The sequence below is a fragment of the Buteo buteo genome, chromosome 25, assembly GCF_964188355.1.
Source record: "Buteo buteo chromosome 25, bButBut1.hap1.1, whole genome shotgun sequence".
NCBI lineage: Eukaryota > Metazoa > Chordata > Aves > Accipitriformes > Accipitridae > Buteo > Buteo buteo.
Genome location: NC_134195.1, coordinates 7697002 through 7712749, shown reverse-complemented (window position 1 = coordinate 7712749; position 15748 = coordinate 7697002). Strand labels below are relative to the sequence as shown.

Sequence of the window (15748 nt, the reverse complement as noted above, 5' to 3'; positions counted from 1 at the left end):
TATGACAGCCATGTTATTCTCTGAAAATGAATGCAATGTAAAACATATGACAGTGCAGTAACAGGAACGGCATGCCTGCATGCAATCACCCACAATAAAACAAACTGTTCTGTGTATTGTTTTCACTTTATGAAACATATGTGACATGTCAGGACAAAGAAATGGAATGCATATTTTTGAATAAGCACTATATATATTAGTCTTCTCCATGATTTTTTCCAGTATTAATGACAAGAATTGCTCAAACTCATCAGTGATGTGTACAATAGAAAAGCCTACTACAATAAATACAAAAGCAGTTTCACCCCAAGAGATACCCTGATACTACCAGAAAATGATTTTTTTTAAAATACTGATGACCAGCATGTGCTAACTAGCATGCAGCTGAACTCTGAAAAGATGTATGTCTAAGTTTGACTGCTGAAAGCCTCCAGAGAAACTCAGTATGATTGATCTGACATTGATAGGGGTCTGTGTGCATAAACCATGCCAGCAAATGCTAAATATTAATCATTTGTTTCATGCCCTGCATCCTTTGAAAATCTCATTGTTTTTAAAGTCTGAGTTCCTTGTCCTAAAATACTTAATAATTACACAGAATAGATTGCTTGTAATCTCAAAAATATTGGATCTCATATATATTCTGGAATGGAGTATTGCAGGCATTGTTATGAATGTTTTTCTCAATCTTTTCCATAGAGTTTATAGATAATTGTATTTATACAGTCAAACTTTAAGTTTGAAACTAGTAACACTGTAAGGAAAGAAAAAGCTATAAGACCGTTTTCTGTGAATTGGAACCTACAACAAAGTGTTTGCGAATATGTCTCAGACAATTGCATTGCTTTAGCTATAACTACTCATTCCATGAGTCTCATACTTGAGCTCACAACTTCTTTGTGCAATAGGACAAAACCACAAGTATATAAATGTGTCAGGAACTGCTAACTTGTTCATTAAACCAGATGAAAGGAGAATGCAGTGGGTAATTTTTCAACATAAAATATGAAAATTAAAAAATAAATCCTATTAAAGGAAAAAATAACACATGGCATTAAACTGCAACTAGTTGTATGACTCAGTGGTAAATAAGAAGGAAAACACTTACCTATTTTCATTCATATTGCAGTGATTTGCTGTTGTGATGCTGTGGGCAGAGGCAGCTAATCGTGAAGAACTCTCTCTCTCTAAGTGAGTCTTCTTGATGTCTCTGCACTCTTCCTCATTCTCACACTGAATGAAGAGAAAAAGAATAATCTTGTAGGTTTTGGATTTACTACAGATCCAAAAGTACTTCAACAAGTCAGGGGCTCCTATTTTCTGGCATTTTGGTTTTAATGATGACACTTTCTTTGAGCATATACCTAACAGAGATCAGAGATGATTGGTCCATGTCTTCAAAAACATAAATCTAAAGAGGCAGTGTGTAAACAAAGGAGTAGAATATAAAACTTGAATTGTTTCCACCACTTCCCCACTTGCACCTTGGGATATTTTTTTTTTTATATTGCCCTCTTTGTCCATCTCCTGTGCGCTGTTCTCTTGCTTAGTCCTCAACGTCATACCTTTTTTGTCTCTTCCTCTCTTCTTGGCATCAGTGACTATGCCTGTACTAGTAAATACAACAGATGAGCAACTGGTCCTGAGGCCAGCTGGCATGGCACAGCTCGTACCCAAGCACTTGTCTAGCTCCTCCTTCAAACCAAGGTATGCCACATTCAGATTGCCTTTTGGGAAGGGACCTTAGTCTGGTCCCAGGCGAGGGCCAGATGCTGTCTGGAAGAACATAAGTTGACCCAGGCCAAAACCACGTTAGCAAGCATGCTAAAGTTAAACTAAGTGGGTGACTGTGTGCCACCGCTTGGGGACTGCACCCTGGCCCTATGTGGCCTACTAGTATGAACATAGCCAATGTTATCTGCCACTATTTAATTTCATGTTATGTTCCTTAGGTTCTATCATTGGCTCCCAAAGGCTCTGCTTTCCTAATCTCCTGCAAAGTCTACATCCTTTTCCACTTCTAACAATTCTCCAATTTCCAGTGCTGGCTGAGTTTTACTTGTGGTCTGTTGATTCTGCTGTATTTATTGCCTTGCTGCATGGCAGCAACATTTTCTGTGTTATCCACTGCCACTGTGGCTGCTGCTATAGGGTTAACATTGTAGCTTACACTCCACAGGAGTGATGATCTTCTCACACCGCAGTGCTTAACCATCCTCCTCTGTCCCTACTTTGCTCATCTTCTCAAGATCATGACAGAGGTGGAAGTGATAAGGACTTCTTTCTAGTTTTGCAGTTATGCCTGATAATCCATTCTTATTAGTCACACTCATAAAGTCTTTTGGGAAGGGGGATCACATATTGTGAACTTGCATAGCAGCTGTCCCATTGAGGGCCTTATTCCAGGCTGAGGGGCAATTTGGTGCTCCAGGAATGCCTTGTATTTATTATATCACTAAAACCAACAACAACAGCAGTGCTTTAAGACAGAAGAGTAAAAGATAATATGTGCCACAGAAGGTCAGATTAAACATTTCTAGAATGACTGCATTTATTTTGCTCTTCTATCATGTCCTCCTGTTTCCTTCTGCATGTACAGCCTGGCACTATCACACTGGCATCTCCTATGGCCTAAAATATAACTATTTTGCTTCTGCCACTCTTTCTTCACCTGTTTCCCATAATTTTGTACTGTGCAATTACTTCCATACTACTTCCTAAAGAAAATTCAGACAAACACATCTGAAAGCTTATCAGGGCACTCTGTTTATGGCTCTACCAGAGGCCAGAACAGGGTTGCCACCTTTCAGATACTAAAAAAAGAACCAAAAAATGAAAACAGATAAAAAAAGGAAAGAGTGCTTTAGATAAATGGTCCTCAAAAATATACAGCTCAGTCTGCACGTGTGCAATAGCTGAGGGCAACAGATGACTGCACAGTAAAACTGTCCAGAAATTGGGCAGATGGCGATACCAGTTCAGAGTGACTTTTGGGATCAGATTGGTACAAATGGATCAGAAATCCTCCTCGGTGGACAGCTGTGGCCATGGGGTGGAGGAGGATTTCTCCTTGGTACCACCGGCAGCTCAGAAAGCATGTGGGAGAGGCAGGGCAGAGGGGTGGACGTGACCAGGGGGCTGTGCCCACCTGGCTGCTGTGACGGTGCTGCTGGGGAGGGGGCAGCTAATGGACTACGCTCCCACTTCTACACCTGCCTGAGAGCCCTGAGGTAAAAGGGGACTGCGGGGGTGCGAGGGAGGCAGGTTGCAGGGCCAGGCAGGTCTCTGCGAGCGCATCCCCCATGAAGCCAGGGCTCCCTGCTGGGACTGAAGGGTTTGCCTCTTGTTGACAGTCTGAGGGGAAAAAAGACACTGCCTCTTCTTTTTCCACACAGGCAGTGATACTGTGCAGACCGTGCCAACATAAGCATCACCTCCAAATGCTCAGGTTTTGAGAGAAGCCTCAGGAGGGAAAACTGTCCCATGAAAAAGGCACAGCCTTTGCTAAGGCGTGGAAAGTCGTGTGCCAGCAGCGAACGCCATCTCTGAGGGGCTGGGATCCCTCTTGGCCAGGGATTTCATCACCTCCTGGGATGACATCTCTCCTGGGGCTTGGCCAGTTCCTACATGTCGAGCAGGGACAAATCCCAGCTCTGAAGTGCCAGCCCAGAGAAGACGCTGCCATCGAGCACTGGACGTGGGCGCAAATGATGCTTGCCTCCCACTTGCCGGAGGCCCCACTACCCGCCCCAATCGGTCCCCCCGAAGCTCACCTTGCGTTTCCTTCTAGATTTCGGTAAACCCTTCTCTGCGGGGGGGTCAGCACTACTACCCTGCGGGAGGCTGGCCGGCTGGTTTGCTCCGGCGCTCATGGCCAGTGGCTCTTCGGGCAAACGCTCTGGAATCCTGGACAAAAGAGCCAAGTCAATGTTGACCCACAGCGACTTTACCTCATCACTGTCTTTCAGAGGAGACAGGAGCTCATTCCTACCGAAAGGAACCAGGGTGTAAAACTGTTCCTCCAGCTCCTTTGCTATTTCACTACTAGTCCTGGCATTAATGGAGCCAAAGGCACTGCAGCCGCCGTGGGGTTTGCTGGCGGCGCCGGTCCCCGCGTCCTTGGCACGCGGCTCAGCCCCGGCCGCCGGCGGCGCCTTGGGCAGCGGACGCTCCTCCCGCTCCGACTCAGAGCCCGAGTCGGAGGAGGACGACGAGGACGAAGACTCGGTCTCGATGAACTCCTTGGATTTGGGCGCCGTTTTGCTCGGCCCGCGGGCCCGACGCTTCTCGCCGGCTGCGGCCGAGCGGGGCTCGCGGCGGTGACCCGCTCTGCAGCCACCACCGCCGCTGCTGCCGCCGCCGCCGCCGGGCCGGGCCCTCGGTGCCTCGCCAGCGGTGCTTTCCGGAAAGCTGTGGCTCCCGGGGGGCTCCTCCGCACCGGGGCAGTGGGGGCCCTCCCCGGCAGAGGTCCTCTCGGCCCGCCGCGGCGCCTTCTTCCCTGCCGCCCGCCTCGGAGGCCCGCCGTCGGCGGCGGGGGGTGACTTTTGCCGGCTGGCCTTGCTGCCCGGTGCTTTGTTGGCGGTCCTGGGCCGCGGTCCGTCCGCGACGGTGGTGGTGGTGGCGGCACGGCCCTCCCCACTGCGGTGCTCGGCTGGGCCGGCGGCCGGGGTCTTCTCGCTTTCCTGCCGCTCTGCCTTCACGCGGCCGTAGTAGGGATGGGCCTCCAGCGCTGGGCCATCATGGTGGGTCAGGATGGGTGCTTTGTGCGGGGTGACTTTATTTAGCCACTTGTCCAGCTGCCACTTGTTGGATGAGGGTGGCTCGGGCTGAAAGGGAAACAGATGGCAACGAGCTTAGTGCCGAGACCCTGCTGCCCTTTACCCGGGGCTCCCTCAGGGACACCGAAACGCTGGGTCCCTCCTGGTATCACCGGGATTTTCGTCTGGTCAAAGAGCTGTCCCCAGGCTGCGGCAACCCCCTGGTGCTGGCCCTGCACGGCGAGACGGGAGGCATGGGGCATGCCGCGCAAGTGGGGATATTTTTGGTTTCAGAATGAGATGGGGAGGGAGGATGGCTTCCGTGGTTCATCATTTCTAAGGATGATTCACGCAGTGCTACTGGCATCGGCTTTACTGAGAAATGCTCCCAAGTTTCCAAACAGAAGAAAATACAATGGTGATAAGAAGGGAGGGAAACAAGGCAGGGGTATGGCTGAGACTAAGGGAGCATAGCTAGTAGGAAAGCTAGGCATATGTATTTTGTGTCTTGCACCATCACAATAAATACAAAAAGTATTTTAAAAGCATACAAAAAAAGCATGTACTGGGGACTTGGAGGGCTAACCAGGCGGTTCATGTAACCTGTCTGGTATTGGCTTTATAATCCTGTGAGATCCCACAAACATTTATTGTGTGGTGGTATTGTCAAGCACTTATTTTGAGAGTATTGTGCCGCTGTTAGTTTTTCTTTTCTTTCCTGTCACAACATGATCAAGTTACATGACAGCATCTAAAACATAATGGTGTTGGGACAGTGAAGAAGTGGGATAATCATGATTTCAAATGTAACCACAGCTCAGACAATGTTATTTCAGAACAATGTGCAAGTGTTTTCTAGTGCTTCTTGCAATCAGTAATTTGAATGTAATAAAATGAAGAGAAGCAAAAAAACCGCAGAGAAATAAATGATGGAGTAGATGGCCAGCCATAACTTAACCCCTCAGAAGCCAATGTGAAAAGTCTCCTAATTTCCTTAGCTGGAAACAAAGTTTGATCCACTAGACCACTGCATATGAATAATCAAAAAGCATGTCATGAGTCTAACATGAAAACCGTCAATGCTCTGGAAGAAAGTTTGCTCAAGAGAGAATATCCACAGTCTCTAACTAAAAAGAGTCTCTTACTTAACTCCTTATTTAAAGTAGGTGCCTGAGGGCAACACAGGTTTCCTGCATAGCCAACGGCATCTCCAGAATCACTCACAGAGGGTTGTATTCACTCTACATGGAGCAAAGGCTCCTAAAATAAGCAAAAAATTTAGACATCGGAATTCATATGATACAAATACTCCTTCTCACACAAGTGTCTAATTTATTCATTATCAAGCTATACAATACCTATGGGAAGTTTGCTGGATTGCCTTAAGTTTATTTTTTCTTAAGCATACTCCCTAAGATCTTACATGAGGAATTTCTTTCCTGAGCTGTAAAATCTTCTAAATAGATGGTCAGTATTTCTCTTGGATGAAGATATATTTTTACAACTCTTAACTCTTTATCTAAAATAAACAGCATTTTTTGGTTTGCTTCTGAAAATACAGACAGATTTGTTTGGTGCCATTCATTGTGCACATACTGAATTTACTAGGTATATAATAAAAGGTTCACTATACATGGAAGTCTTTCCACCGTTCAGGTGTATTTAAGAAAAGGACATACATCAGAAGCACGTGGGGAAAAATATACCTCTGCTCATAAGTATAGGTCAGAGTGAGGGCAGCTTGAAAAATTAAAAAAAACTTCCAGCTTTTCTGTTACATCCCATTCTGTCTCTTTATATACCTTGTAATTCTTGAAAACAGTGGTTCACAAAATATGGATTTCAAGGGATCACAGTAAACCAGCAGAAAACAGTGATTAACTTCTACAGTGTCATAACTTGGCAATGTGGTACTTTCCTAGAGTGGTATGTCTGCTATTTAGGCAGAATAACTACAGTCCCACCAACCTATAAGCCAACTATGAAGTCTAATAAAAAAGATCAACAGTGTTGCCAGCTTTACTAATTTTGTCAGGAGTTTCAGGACACTCGTTATTTTTTCTTAAAGCCTCAGCTTTCAGAATCATGGGCTTAGCTGCACTTCCAGGGTTTATTCAAATAAAAATTCAAATCCTTGTGGCCGCTGAAAAAAACCCTTAAGATGTGTCTGCTAAAAAAACCTTTTAAGATGCATCTGTTAAAAGTAAAAAGGCTGCAGCCCATCAGGTAAATTAAAAGAATCCAAATTAAAAAAATCAGAATTTTGAAACTTCTCTCACTATTTTTGGGCCCTGATGCAGTTTTGGAATATTTGAGATTGTCAGTGTACATGAGTGGTGCCAATTCACTTTTGGAAGTGATTTATTCGACTCATTGCTTTAACTGAAAAGTACTGTACTTTGAAATAACTTAAAAAACCAAGGTATCCTGTGAGAGAACAAAATCATGACAGCCAAGAATGAAGATCAGGCCTGGTAAAAAAAGGGATTGGGAAAATTCACTTGAAAGTTTTCACCAGTCCGCTTTACATGCCTAACTGAAATTATTTGTGGGAGAAAAAGAAAATCCCTAATTCTCCAGTCCACACCACCCCCCTGAGCATGTCATGTACCATTCTATGGAAGAAAAGTTGGTTTGCTCAAAGTGGGAAATTTTCAGCAGCACGTAAGGATGGAAATATAGATCAGTATATATCCAGAGTGATCAGACAGCAAAACGGTCTCTGTCCCTTGGTTTTTCTCTCATGGAAATATGCTGCCCTCGAGACCTTGTAGAGAACTGGGCAGTTTTTAATTGGGGTAAACCTGGTGGTGCACAGCTGGGCAGCAGTAATAGGAATAACAGTCTGTGATGAAGCTTACTTGCAATGAAATATGGGGTTTGGCATGAAAACCCAAGCCAGGAAACTTTACAAGACAAAGATAGTTTAAGGGACCAATGCACCACAGACGTACGCATGTGCCAGGCTTCATCGAGAAATTGTGGGTGGATTAATCTGTACAACATAGACACCTATATCTGAGCTAGTCAACGAGTTCCTTCTCCAGTCAGTGGACTACTCTTCTAGGGTGTGAAAAATTCCCTCTTGAAATAGGCATCTAAAATAGGGCAGATGAGCTGGGCCCTAAAAACATCTATTCCTCTCTGCCGACTGTAAAGGGGAGGCTGAGGTGATGAGCAGATGTAGGTATCTACAGTAGAAGTGTCCAAATTTAGGTGGGATGACTCCCACGCAGCACGTCTGTATATCTCAGATCTCTTCAAGGCTACAAGTACAACCAGAGGCATGAGCAGCATGCATCCGAAAGAAACCTTTGTCAAAACATTATCCAGAAGCACTTGCTGGGGTAAAGGACTGTTAAACAATGTAAGTGTAATGGGGTCACTCTACGCTTGTTATTACAAAGAGGGAACTAAAGGTGTAGCTAATACCATGGTAAACTTGAAGCATGACACCACTTTCACTGAGAGATTAGATAGCCTATAATATGTGCATGTACTTAGCCCACTGTGGGGTAGGACTGAGCTATCCACCATCCCTGCAGTATACTCCGCCTATTGTAAATCCAAATACTAATTTACCCCTATGATAACTTGCTTGTGCTGCCTGCTAACAAAGATTTCAGTTGGGGCAATCCCTATAGAAATGTGGTGCCTTTTCATTGTATGTAAGGCATAGATAATGATGATGATGGAGAAGATGATGATGATGATGATTACTACTACTACTTTATTGCTACTATTAGCACTGCTCCTAGTGCTTTATCAAGTTGGAACTGGGGATTCCCACATGTTAGGCACAGCACACACATACTGTAAGAGGTGGTTCCTGCCACAAAGATTTTTCTGGAGGGAAGGGAGACTTTAGTTTCTAGTCATTGTCAAAAATAGTCCACAGGACAGCTAAAGCCCATGAATCCTATTTGCAAAGGTAAAGATAGTGTCTACAGTTGGTCTAGTGGTAAAATCCCCTTTTCTTCTGAGTGTACCAGTCAGGAAATCAAGTCAGGGCTATACTTAGGATGGGAAGTAAAAACTTTTTGGAAAACAAGACAGATACAGAAAACATACTGCTCCTACCCCGCAACCCTAAAACTACAACTCTTCTTCCCCTGCCTCCCTAATGAAATCTATCAGTGAAGAAAGGCTGGTGAGGTGGCAGGAGCACGCTCACCAGTTAGCTAGTCTGTTAGATGTTACACACATTCGTCCTAGTTTCTGAGCTAAAGAGAAGAGAGCCAATGCCACAGAGCACCTAAGGGAACAGCAGGGATTCACAGGCAGTGGCTCCTCAGCCACTGGTACTGATGTCCAGGCACTTGAAGGACTTGATGCACAGTGGTGAGGAGGTGGCTCTCTGCTGATGAGAGAGGAGGGTGAGGAAGAACATAACCCTGCAAATTGCTTCAGCTTTGACCTGGTCAGTCACAACATGGGGACTTGAGATGAAAAAGTATATCCTGTGATGATGGAATATGCATGGACAAAAAGTATACGTGAATCCTTGAAAAAGGGGAAAAAAGTTTAAGGGCATTGCATCTGGCCCCCTGGTGGGGCCCAGGACAGGATACATGTCTCTCCTGGCCTGGTTACTGTTGACTAGCCACTGATGCTTTGTCCCAGGCGATGGCTTCTCTGCTTCCTTCCTGCCCATTCCCCCCTCTAGTCCTCCCTGCATAGTAGGAATTCCCAGCTGTTTAACCAGATTCAGCCTTACTAAAGGTCTGCAGGATAATTCAATGGAACAAAGAACAAACCAACCAAATTCTTAGCTTTTGAAATGTAGCTCTTTCTATGGACTTGACACCCAAGGTTTTTTCTACCACCTGAAATAATTGCAAGGACAAGACGTCATTGTTTTCCAGAGTCCTCATTTATGATGTTAATTAAGGTCATGCAAAGAATTCATGACTTCAGCAAAGAAACAGGAGATAGAAGCCTCAGTCCCTTGTCCATAATTTCAGGTTTGGCAGTCTACAAAACTGTAACTACTCACATTAATGTCTGAGGCACCTTAATTTGTCCACATCACTGAAACCAGTCTGAATGTTGTCTCCTGTTCTAGCTCAGCCATTTTTCTTAGTTTACTGCAGACATAAAGTGTAGACAGCTGAGCTAGTCACTACAGGCTCTAAATAGTCAATGGAAGGAAACAGACACTTTTAGGGTGCAATTCATCTAATCTATTTTATATGTATGCTTTACAATGAGCTGCTTTTACACTCTAGGCAACTGCATTTAGACACCTGAGAACAACTCAAAGATCTCAAAATGAGATGAGGAAAAAAATACAGAACAAATGAAACAGCAATTGAATTTCTATATAACCTCAAATGCAGAAGACACACTGTCATAGAAATAAAAATCTTTGAGTATATGCATATAATATTTCAGATTATGGGAAAAAAAAAAAGAATGAAGGCATCATAATGGTCTGCAGATTTCCAGATTAAGTTCCTCCCAACCTGGAAATACAGATTTCCTGCCCAGCATTGTGCTGGAGTACTCAGGTTCATTGTATCTGAATTTATCAGTTTATGCTAAATCAAAAGCAATGATGTATTTTCTTTTTCTGTCTTATCCAATAGATGGAATTCATTTTAAGACTAGGATTGGAATTGAATCTACTACTTAAATTTAGGAGGACAACGTGTCCCTTTAAAGAGCTTCCAAGGACCTGTTTCTCTCCATTTACTGGGTAAGAATATGGCATATACATTAGAAAGATGGCTTCACTGGGTGCATAGATGTAACTTAAAGCATTAATGCAAAGCAGACAGGACTTCCAGTCAGAGACATCACATAAGCATGTTTTGAACTGGTGCCATCAGTCATATGATGGGACTGGCCCTTGGGGAAAGCCCAGGTATCCTACTTCCCTGGGACACCCTGACCCTATCCATGTGTGGCCTCTCCCATATCCCATCAAGGCACGACCAATGAAAGCCACTGCAGCCATCACATTTTTTAAGTCATTTACATTTTTGTATAAGCATGTTTCATACAGCATGTCCTAGAACTCAAACCACATGAATATAATGCAAAGAGACAAGCAATCTGTTGGAGCAGTGCAGCTGTTTCATGACAATGATCACTGATAACTCAGGCTTTGTACAAAAGTAGTTCCACAGATCTCGAGAGGATATGTATAAAATGCTTAAGAGGAGGCACTTCCTCCACGTTTCCATGACTCTCAGTCCCCTGCTTGTCTTTATGAAATCCACGACCTGCCTCAGTTAATTAACTTCCCGCATTCCCTGAGGAATTGCTGCTCTCAGGTCCAAGCAGCACTGGTACCTGCCTAGATACTAAACACTCCTCCCTTCCTGGGTACTGTGCTTCTCCTCCTTTTATCTCATATTTCCTTCGCCCCTACAGTGGTTCCTTCTCTTTCTTTTTGTCCCTTTTCTTCCATCTTCTGAGATCCCGCAGGGAGAGGAGAGACCACGCATGAGATCTCTGCACTAATTCCAGCGGGGAACTAGGCAGAGAGAGAACAAGGTCTTAATGGGCTGGATGAGAGAGCTCAGATTGGGAAATAAGACATGGGGTAGCACAGTGAAGGCAACAGGGAAGAGAGACTGGAAGGAGGAGAATAGAGACGAAAGGGAAGAGAACCAGAGAGAGAGATTTAAGAAAGGGACAAAGCAAGAGGAAAATTAACTGGAAATGGATCTGAAAGTACTGTGAAGGAAAGACAGAAAGGAAGGTAAGTGTTAAATAAGGAACAAAAGTGACAGAACCTGAGAAAAATATATTAAGGATGTTTCTGCAAGTGCTGTGTTTTGTCTGATAGGAAACATGGTCCCAAATAACCGTGCAAAAGATGAAGAAAGGCTTGCTGGTTATTCAGTATAATTTTTCAGGGTGAGAGAATAGGTGAGGCACAGTTTTGAGGGGAGGAGTCTGGCAATTGGATGCTTTATGTGGAGTAGGAAAATACACTGACTGTATTTCATGTGTATTTACAATCTTGCTGCTAGATTTTCAAATATTTTCACATACATTAATGTGTGTGTTGTGGCTGTGGAGTTCATGGTTTTAAACTAAAGGTGTGCATTGACCGAAACATGTAAAAACATCAATCCTGGTAGAAAAGCAGAGCAAAGAAAGCAGATTTGTCGTTGTCTGTTGAGCACTGCAGAGGTGAAAACAGAAGGTGGCATAGCACTGGCAGCTTAATTGTAATTTGGCCATGGCTTGTCTACATGTGGAAATTTTCAGTACTAGCTTTCCAGATGACAAGTTTGGGCTTAATGTTTTGCACCATGAGTAATTCAGTTTAGTCCATCTTGGAGGTGGATTAAAATAAATCACACAAAGGCAGCAGTAGCAGAGAATAATTCACTTAGGGAGTGAGGTAAGGGAAGTGCGTGAGTGAAAAACAACTGTTTTGCTTTAAAAATCCACCCTCAGACTGATTTTGTAATAGCTTCCCTGTGTAGAGAAGCCTTTAATTCCCTTGCAGTGCTGGGAGCCCACGCCAGGACTTAGGCACTAAGCAAGCCATTGCTATGGAGGCAGAGTTGCATAAAACTTCAAGCAAGCTGTGAGCCTTGCAAGGCACTCCACTCATCCCCAATTTGAGGAAAATATCACAGGGTTATTGCTTTCTTCATTTTTGTTTCAAATGCTTTAATCTGCCCCAGGATCCCCTACCACTTGCATTTCACAGCATGCCAGGAGGAGGATCCCTGGGCCTTTCTTTTCCATTTTTTCGTACGTGTCCCCACAGCCTCCTTGTGTTGGCTTGGCTGCAAAAAGGTCTGAGCGGGTGTAATAACAGATTGCCGCCCTAAATTATAAAGAGCAGAAGCCCTTACCTCTGGGCTGGAATAATGCGAGGGCTTGCTGCCGTCGCTCTCGCTGGAGCTGCTTTCGCTCTCTGAGTCAGACTCTGAGCTGGTCTCGGATTCACTGGAGCTGCTGCTGCTCGACCCCTTGCTGGAGAGTCCCGAGGCTCGGGCGTTGGACTGCGGCACCACCAGGCTGCCAGCCCCCCACACAGCCCATCGGGGAGTGGGGAGGGAAGAGAAAAAAACAAGAACATAAAAAACCCACATGTAAAACCCATGGTGTTTTAGGGAGCATAGCTAGCTGAATGCCTGTGAGCTTGTCTCAGCTGCTAACGAATGGTGAAGTGAGTTCGACATTACATTATTGTAATTTGGGGGAAAATATGGGGTTACCCTCATATCCATTTAAATCCATAGCCTTTGCCATCTCTTCATCTGAGGGAGGGTCAAGTTTTCACTTCAGCTTGTCTCTTTCCTCATTCAACAGGCATTTTAGGATATATTAAAAATATCAGACGTTAAAAAACAGAGTCTAGAAAAAAGTCTTACACTGTCTAATGAACACTGCACAGAGGTGAAAGCAGGAGATGAAAAAGGTGAACAGTCAAGAAACAGAGTTGAACTGCACAGTACCAGTCATTTATAAGTAGTAATAACAATAACGATAATAATAACAATAATAATACATCCTCACTGGAGCTTCCGACCCCCATCTTTTCTTCCGCGCACTTCTTCACCTACCCGTAAATGATGTGGTTACCTGTATATACTATCTTGATATTGACAACTGCAAGATCTAAGACTCTGATCCTGCAAAAACTTGAAGAGCTCCGGCTTGTGTTTTTGCACGTCAGCAGTACAGTGCTGTCAGCAGAGCTACTTGCCTTCTTAAAAGTTATGTTTGCATGCAAGTGTTTGTATTATCAGGCCTGACAGCAGAAGAAATGTATACTTCCCTGAAATAGTTGACCATGCATATTAAAAATATCACAGTCATAAAGACTTGAGTGTGAAATGTCCTATTAAGTCATCCAGCTTATTCCCCAGGCAATGGAAGATTGTTCCCTATAGCAGGGTGCATTTTCTACTGTTGTCCAATATGATTTTAAATGACTTGAATGCAGCTTTTACTTTTACCCCTGGGAAACTTCTCTGCAAACTAACCCAAATTCCACTGTCAGAAATTTCTCCCTACATTCAACCTGAAGTTGCCCTTTTTAAATTTATTGTTGTTACTTATTATTTCATCCTATTACTAATAGTTACTATGATGAATTATCCTCCTCCCTTTTTGCTTTCACATATTTGCAGACTGTTTTCCTGCCCTACTTCAGTCATCTTTCAGACAAGGCCTTACACATTTACTTCTTCTGATCTTTCTTCATAAGTCATTATCTCCAGGGATATGGGATCATTTTTATGGCTCTTTGCTGAACTCATTCCAATTTGTCTATATCTCTCTGATAACAGGATGCCCAAAACAGAGTGCAGCATTATAGATGGGTTCTCACTAGAGCCCTACAATGAAGGGCTATTACCTTCCTGCTCCTTGATGCGTTGCTTCTGTAAACATATACCCGAGCTCTGATGGAATATATAGTCCATTAACACTCCTACATCTCTTTCAACACTGCTTTCTCCAGAATTCCTCCACTGATAGCTACATTTTAGATTATTTGCTTCCAGAGAGATTAGCTTTCTTTTTTTTCTTCATACCAGATCTCATTTTCTTCTTTACTGCACATGTTTCTAGCTCCTTTTGATTTATTTCTCTGCCCTCGGAGGTGTCTGCAGCAACTTCTAATTTAGTATCAAATGCAAACTTAATTAAATGGTTATTCACTTCCTTTTCCAGATCATTAATGAGACTGTTAAATAAACCCCATATGAAACACACCGGTACCCTAATAACCATCTCTTCCCAACTCTGTTCACCGGTGTTTATCATTACCCTTGTTTATGCTCCATCAGTCCAATATTGTGGCTAATGCAATGTGATCTTGGAGATGCATTTTGTGAGAAATAATATCTAATAATTAATTACAGTTCTGCTATGTTGCACCTCATGAATTGTCTTTACCTGCTAATGGTGCATTTCATTCTGGAAAACTGGTACCTGACACCTGACACAAGCCACATGTGACAGGCAATTTCCAGGGCTTTGGAAAGAGGCCAGGCCATCAGAGATGCAGTTTCAACTCCACAATTCCCCATGGCCACACGCTGCCTGGCCCTATCCCCTCCTCCCCTAACATATGCCAACCTTTCCCCACTGGACCACCTGTCTTGCACAAGCCAGTACTCCCACCACATCGCCTTTACTTATAGCATCCCCCTCGCCTTTTGCCAGGAAGCAGCACAGCTGCCCATGGCTTTTTGCTCCGGAGAGTTTCTGGTTGCTTGGGCAATCGTGCCGCTGTCGGAGAGCTTTCTGCACCCTTCGAGGCACAGCAGGGCCAGGCAGTGCAGAAAACCTCACCTGTGATCTCACTTTACTAATTGAAGCAAGTAAAATAAACAGAAGAGGGAGGAGCTGACATCCATTTATATTTTTGACCTTTATTTCCATCCTTGTAACAAGCGGTAGAGAGAGGCAACAGTAAAAGCTCTTGCTCTGGCAGGACAGCGCGGTGCTACACGCATGTTCGCAGAAGTGCCTGCCAACTCTTGGGAGGCAAGAGGTCTGTGATCATGCACGGGCATTAAATGTACCAATTACAATGAGTGCCTTTAAAAACTTGCCCTCTGCTATTTTTGTTGTTATTCATGATGTCTCTTTGTCTAGCCAGGTAGGTGTGGTAAATACAAGATTTTCAGGCAGCTGTTTGTATAACAGCATTAAGGCACAGAGGTGCCTGAAACAGAAAGAGCTTATAAGCTTGTAAAAATTTTCCTTCCTGGAGAAGGAAAATTGATGTTTTGTGCACTGCTTTGGGACAATGCAGTTTTCCACTTGTACAAGTTGCCCAGTAAACTCTAGATATAAGTTGCTCACTTATATTAACAGATTACAGTCAATCCCTCGCTAATAAAATAGTAAGAGCTATATAAAGGCCATTGTGAGTAGGTTTTCTGGTTTTGATTTTTTTCTTTTTTTTTTTTTCTTAAGGGAATATGAAAACGTAACTGCCTTTCCTGACAATGTAGCTTAGGGAATGCTTTTGACAGTGTCCAACTGATGGATTTCCAGTCCTC

At 43.8% G+C, this 15748-nt stretch overlaps 1 protein-coding gene across 1 annotated transcript in view; it reads right to left on the bottom strand.

The window, feature by feature from the left end:
• The window catches only part of AFF3 (ALF transcription elongation factor 3), a 383003-nt gene that overhangs the window by 34150 nt on the left and 333105 nt on the right, over positions 1–15748 (bottom strand). Inside the window, exons 12-14 of the mRNA XM_075057215.1 lie at positions 12581–12746; positions 3774–4826; positions 1109–1233 (exon numbers count right to left, since the gene is read on the bottom strand). Of these exons, the coding sequence (XP_074913316.1) occupies positions 1109–1233; positions 3774–4826; positions 12581–12746 (1344 nt within the window). The remainder of the gene's footprint in view (positions 1–1108; positions 1234–3773; positions 4827–12580; positions 12747–15748) is intronic.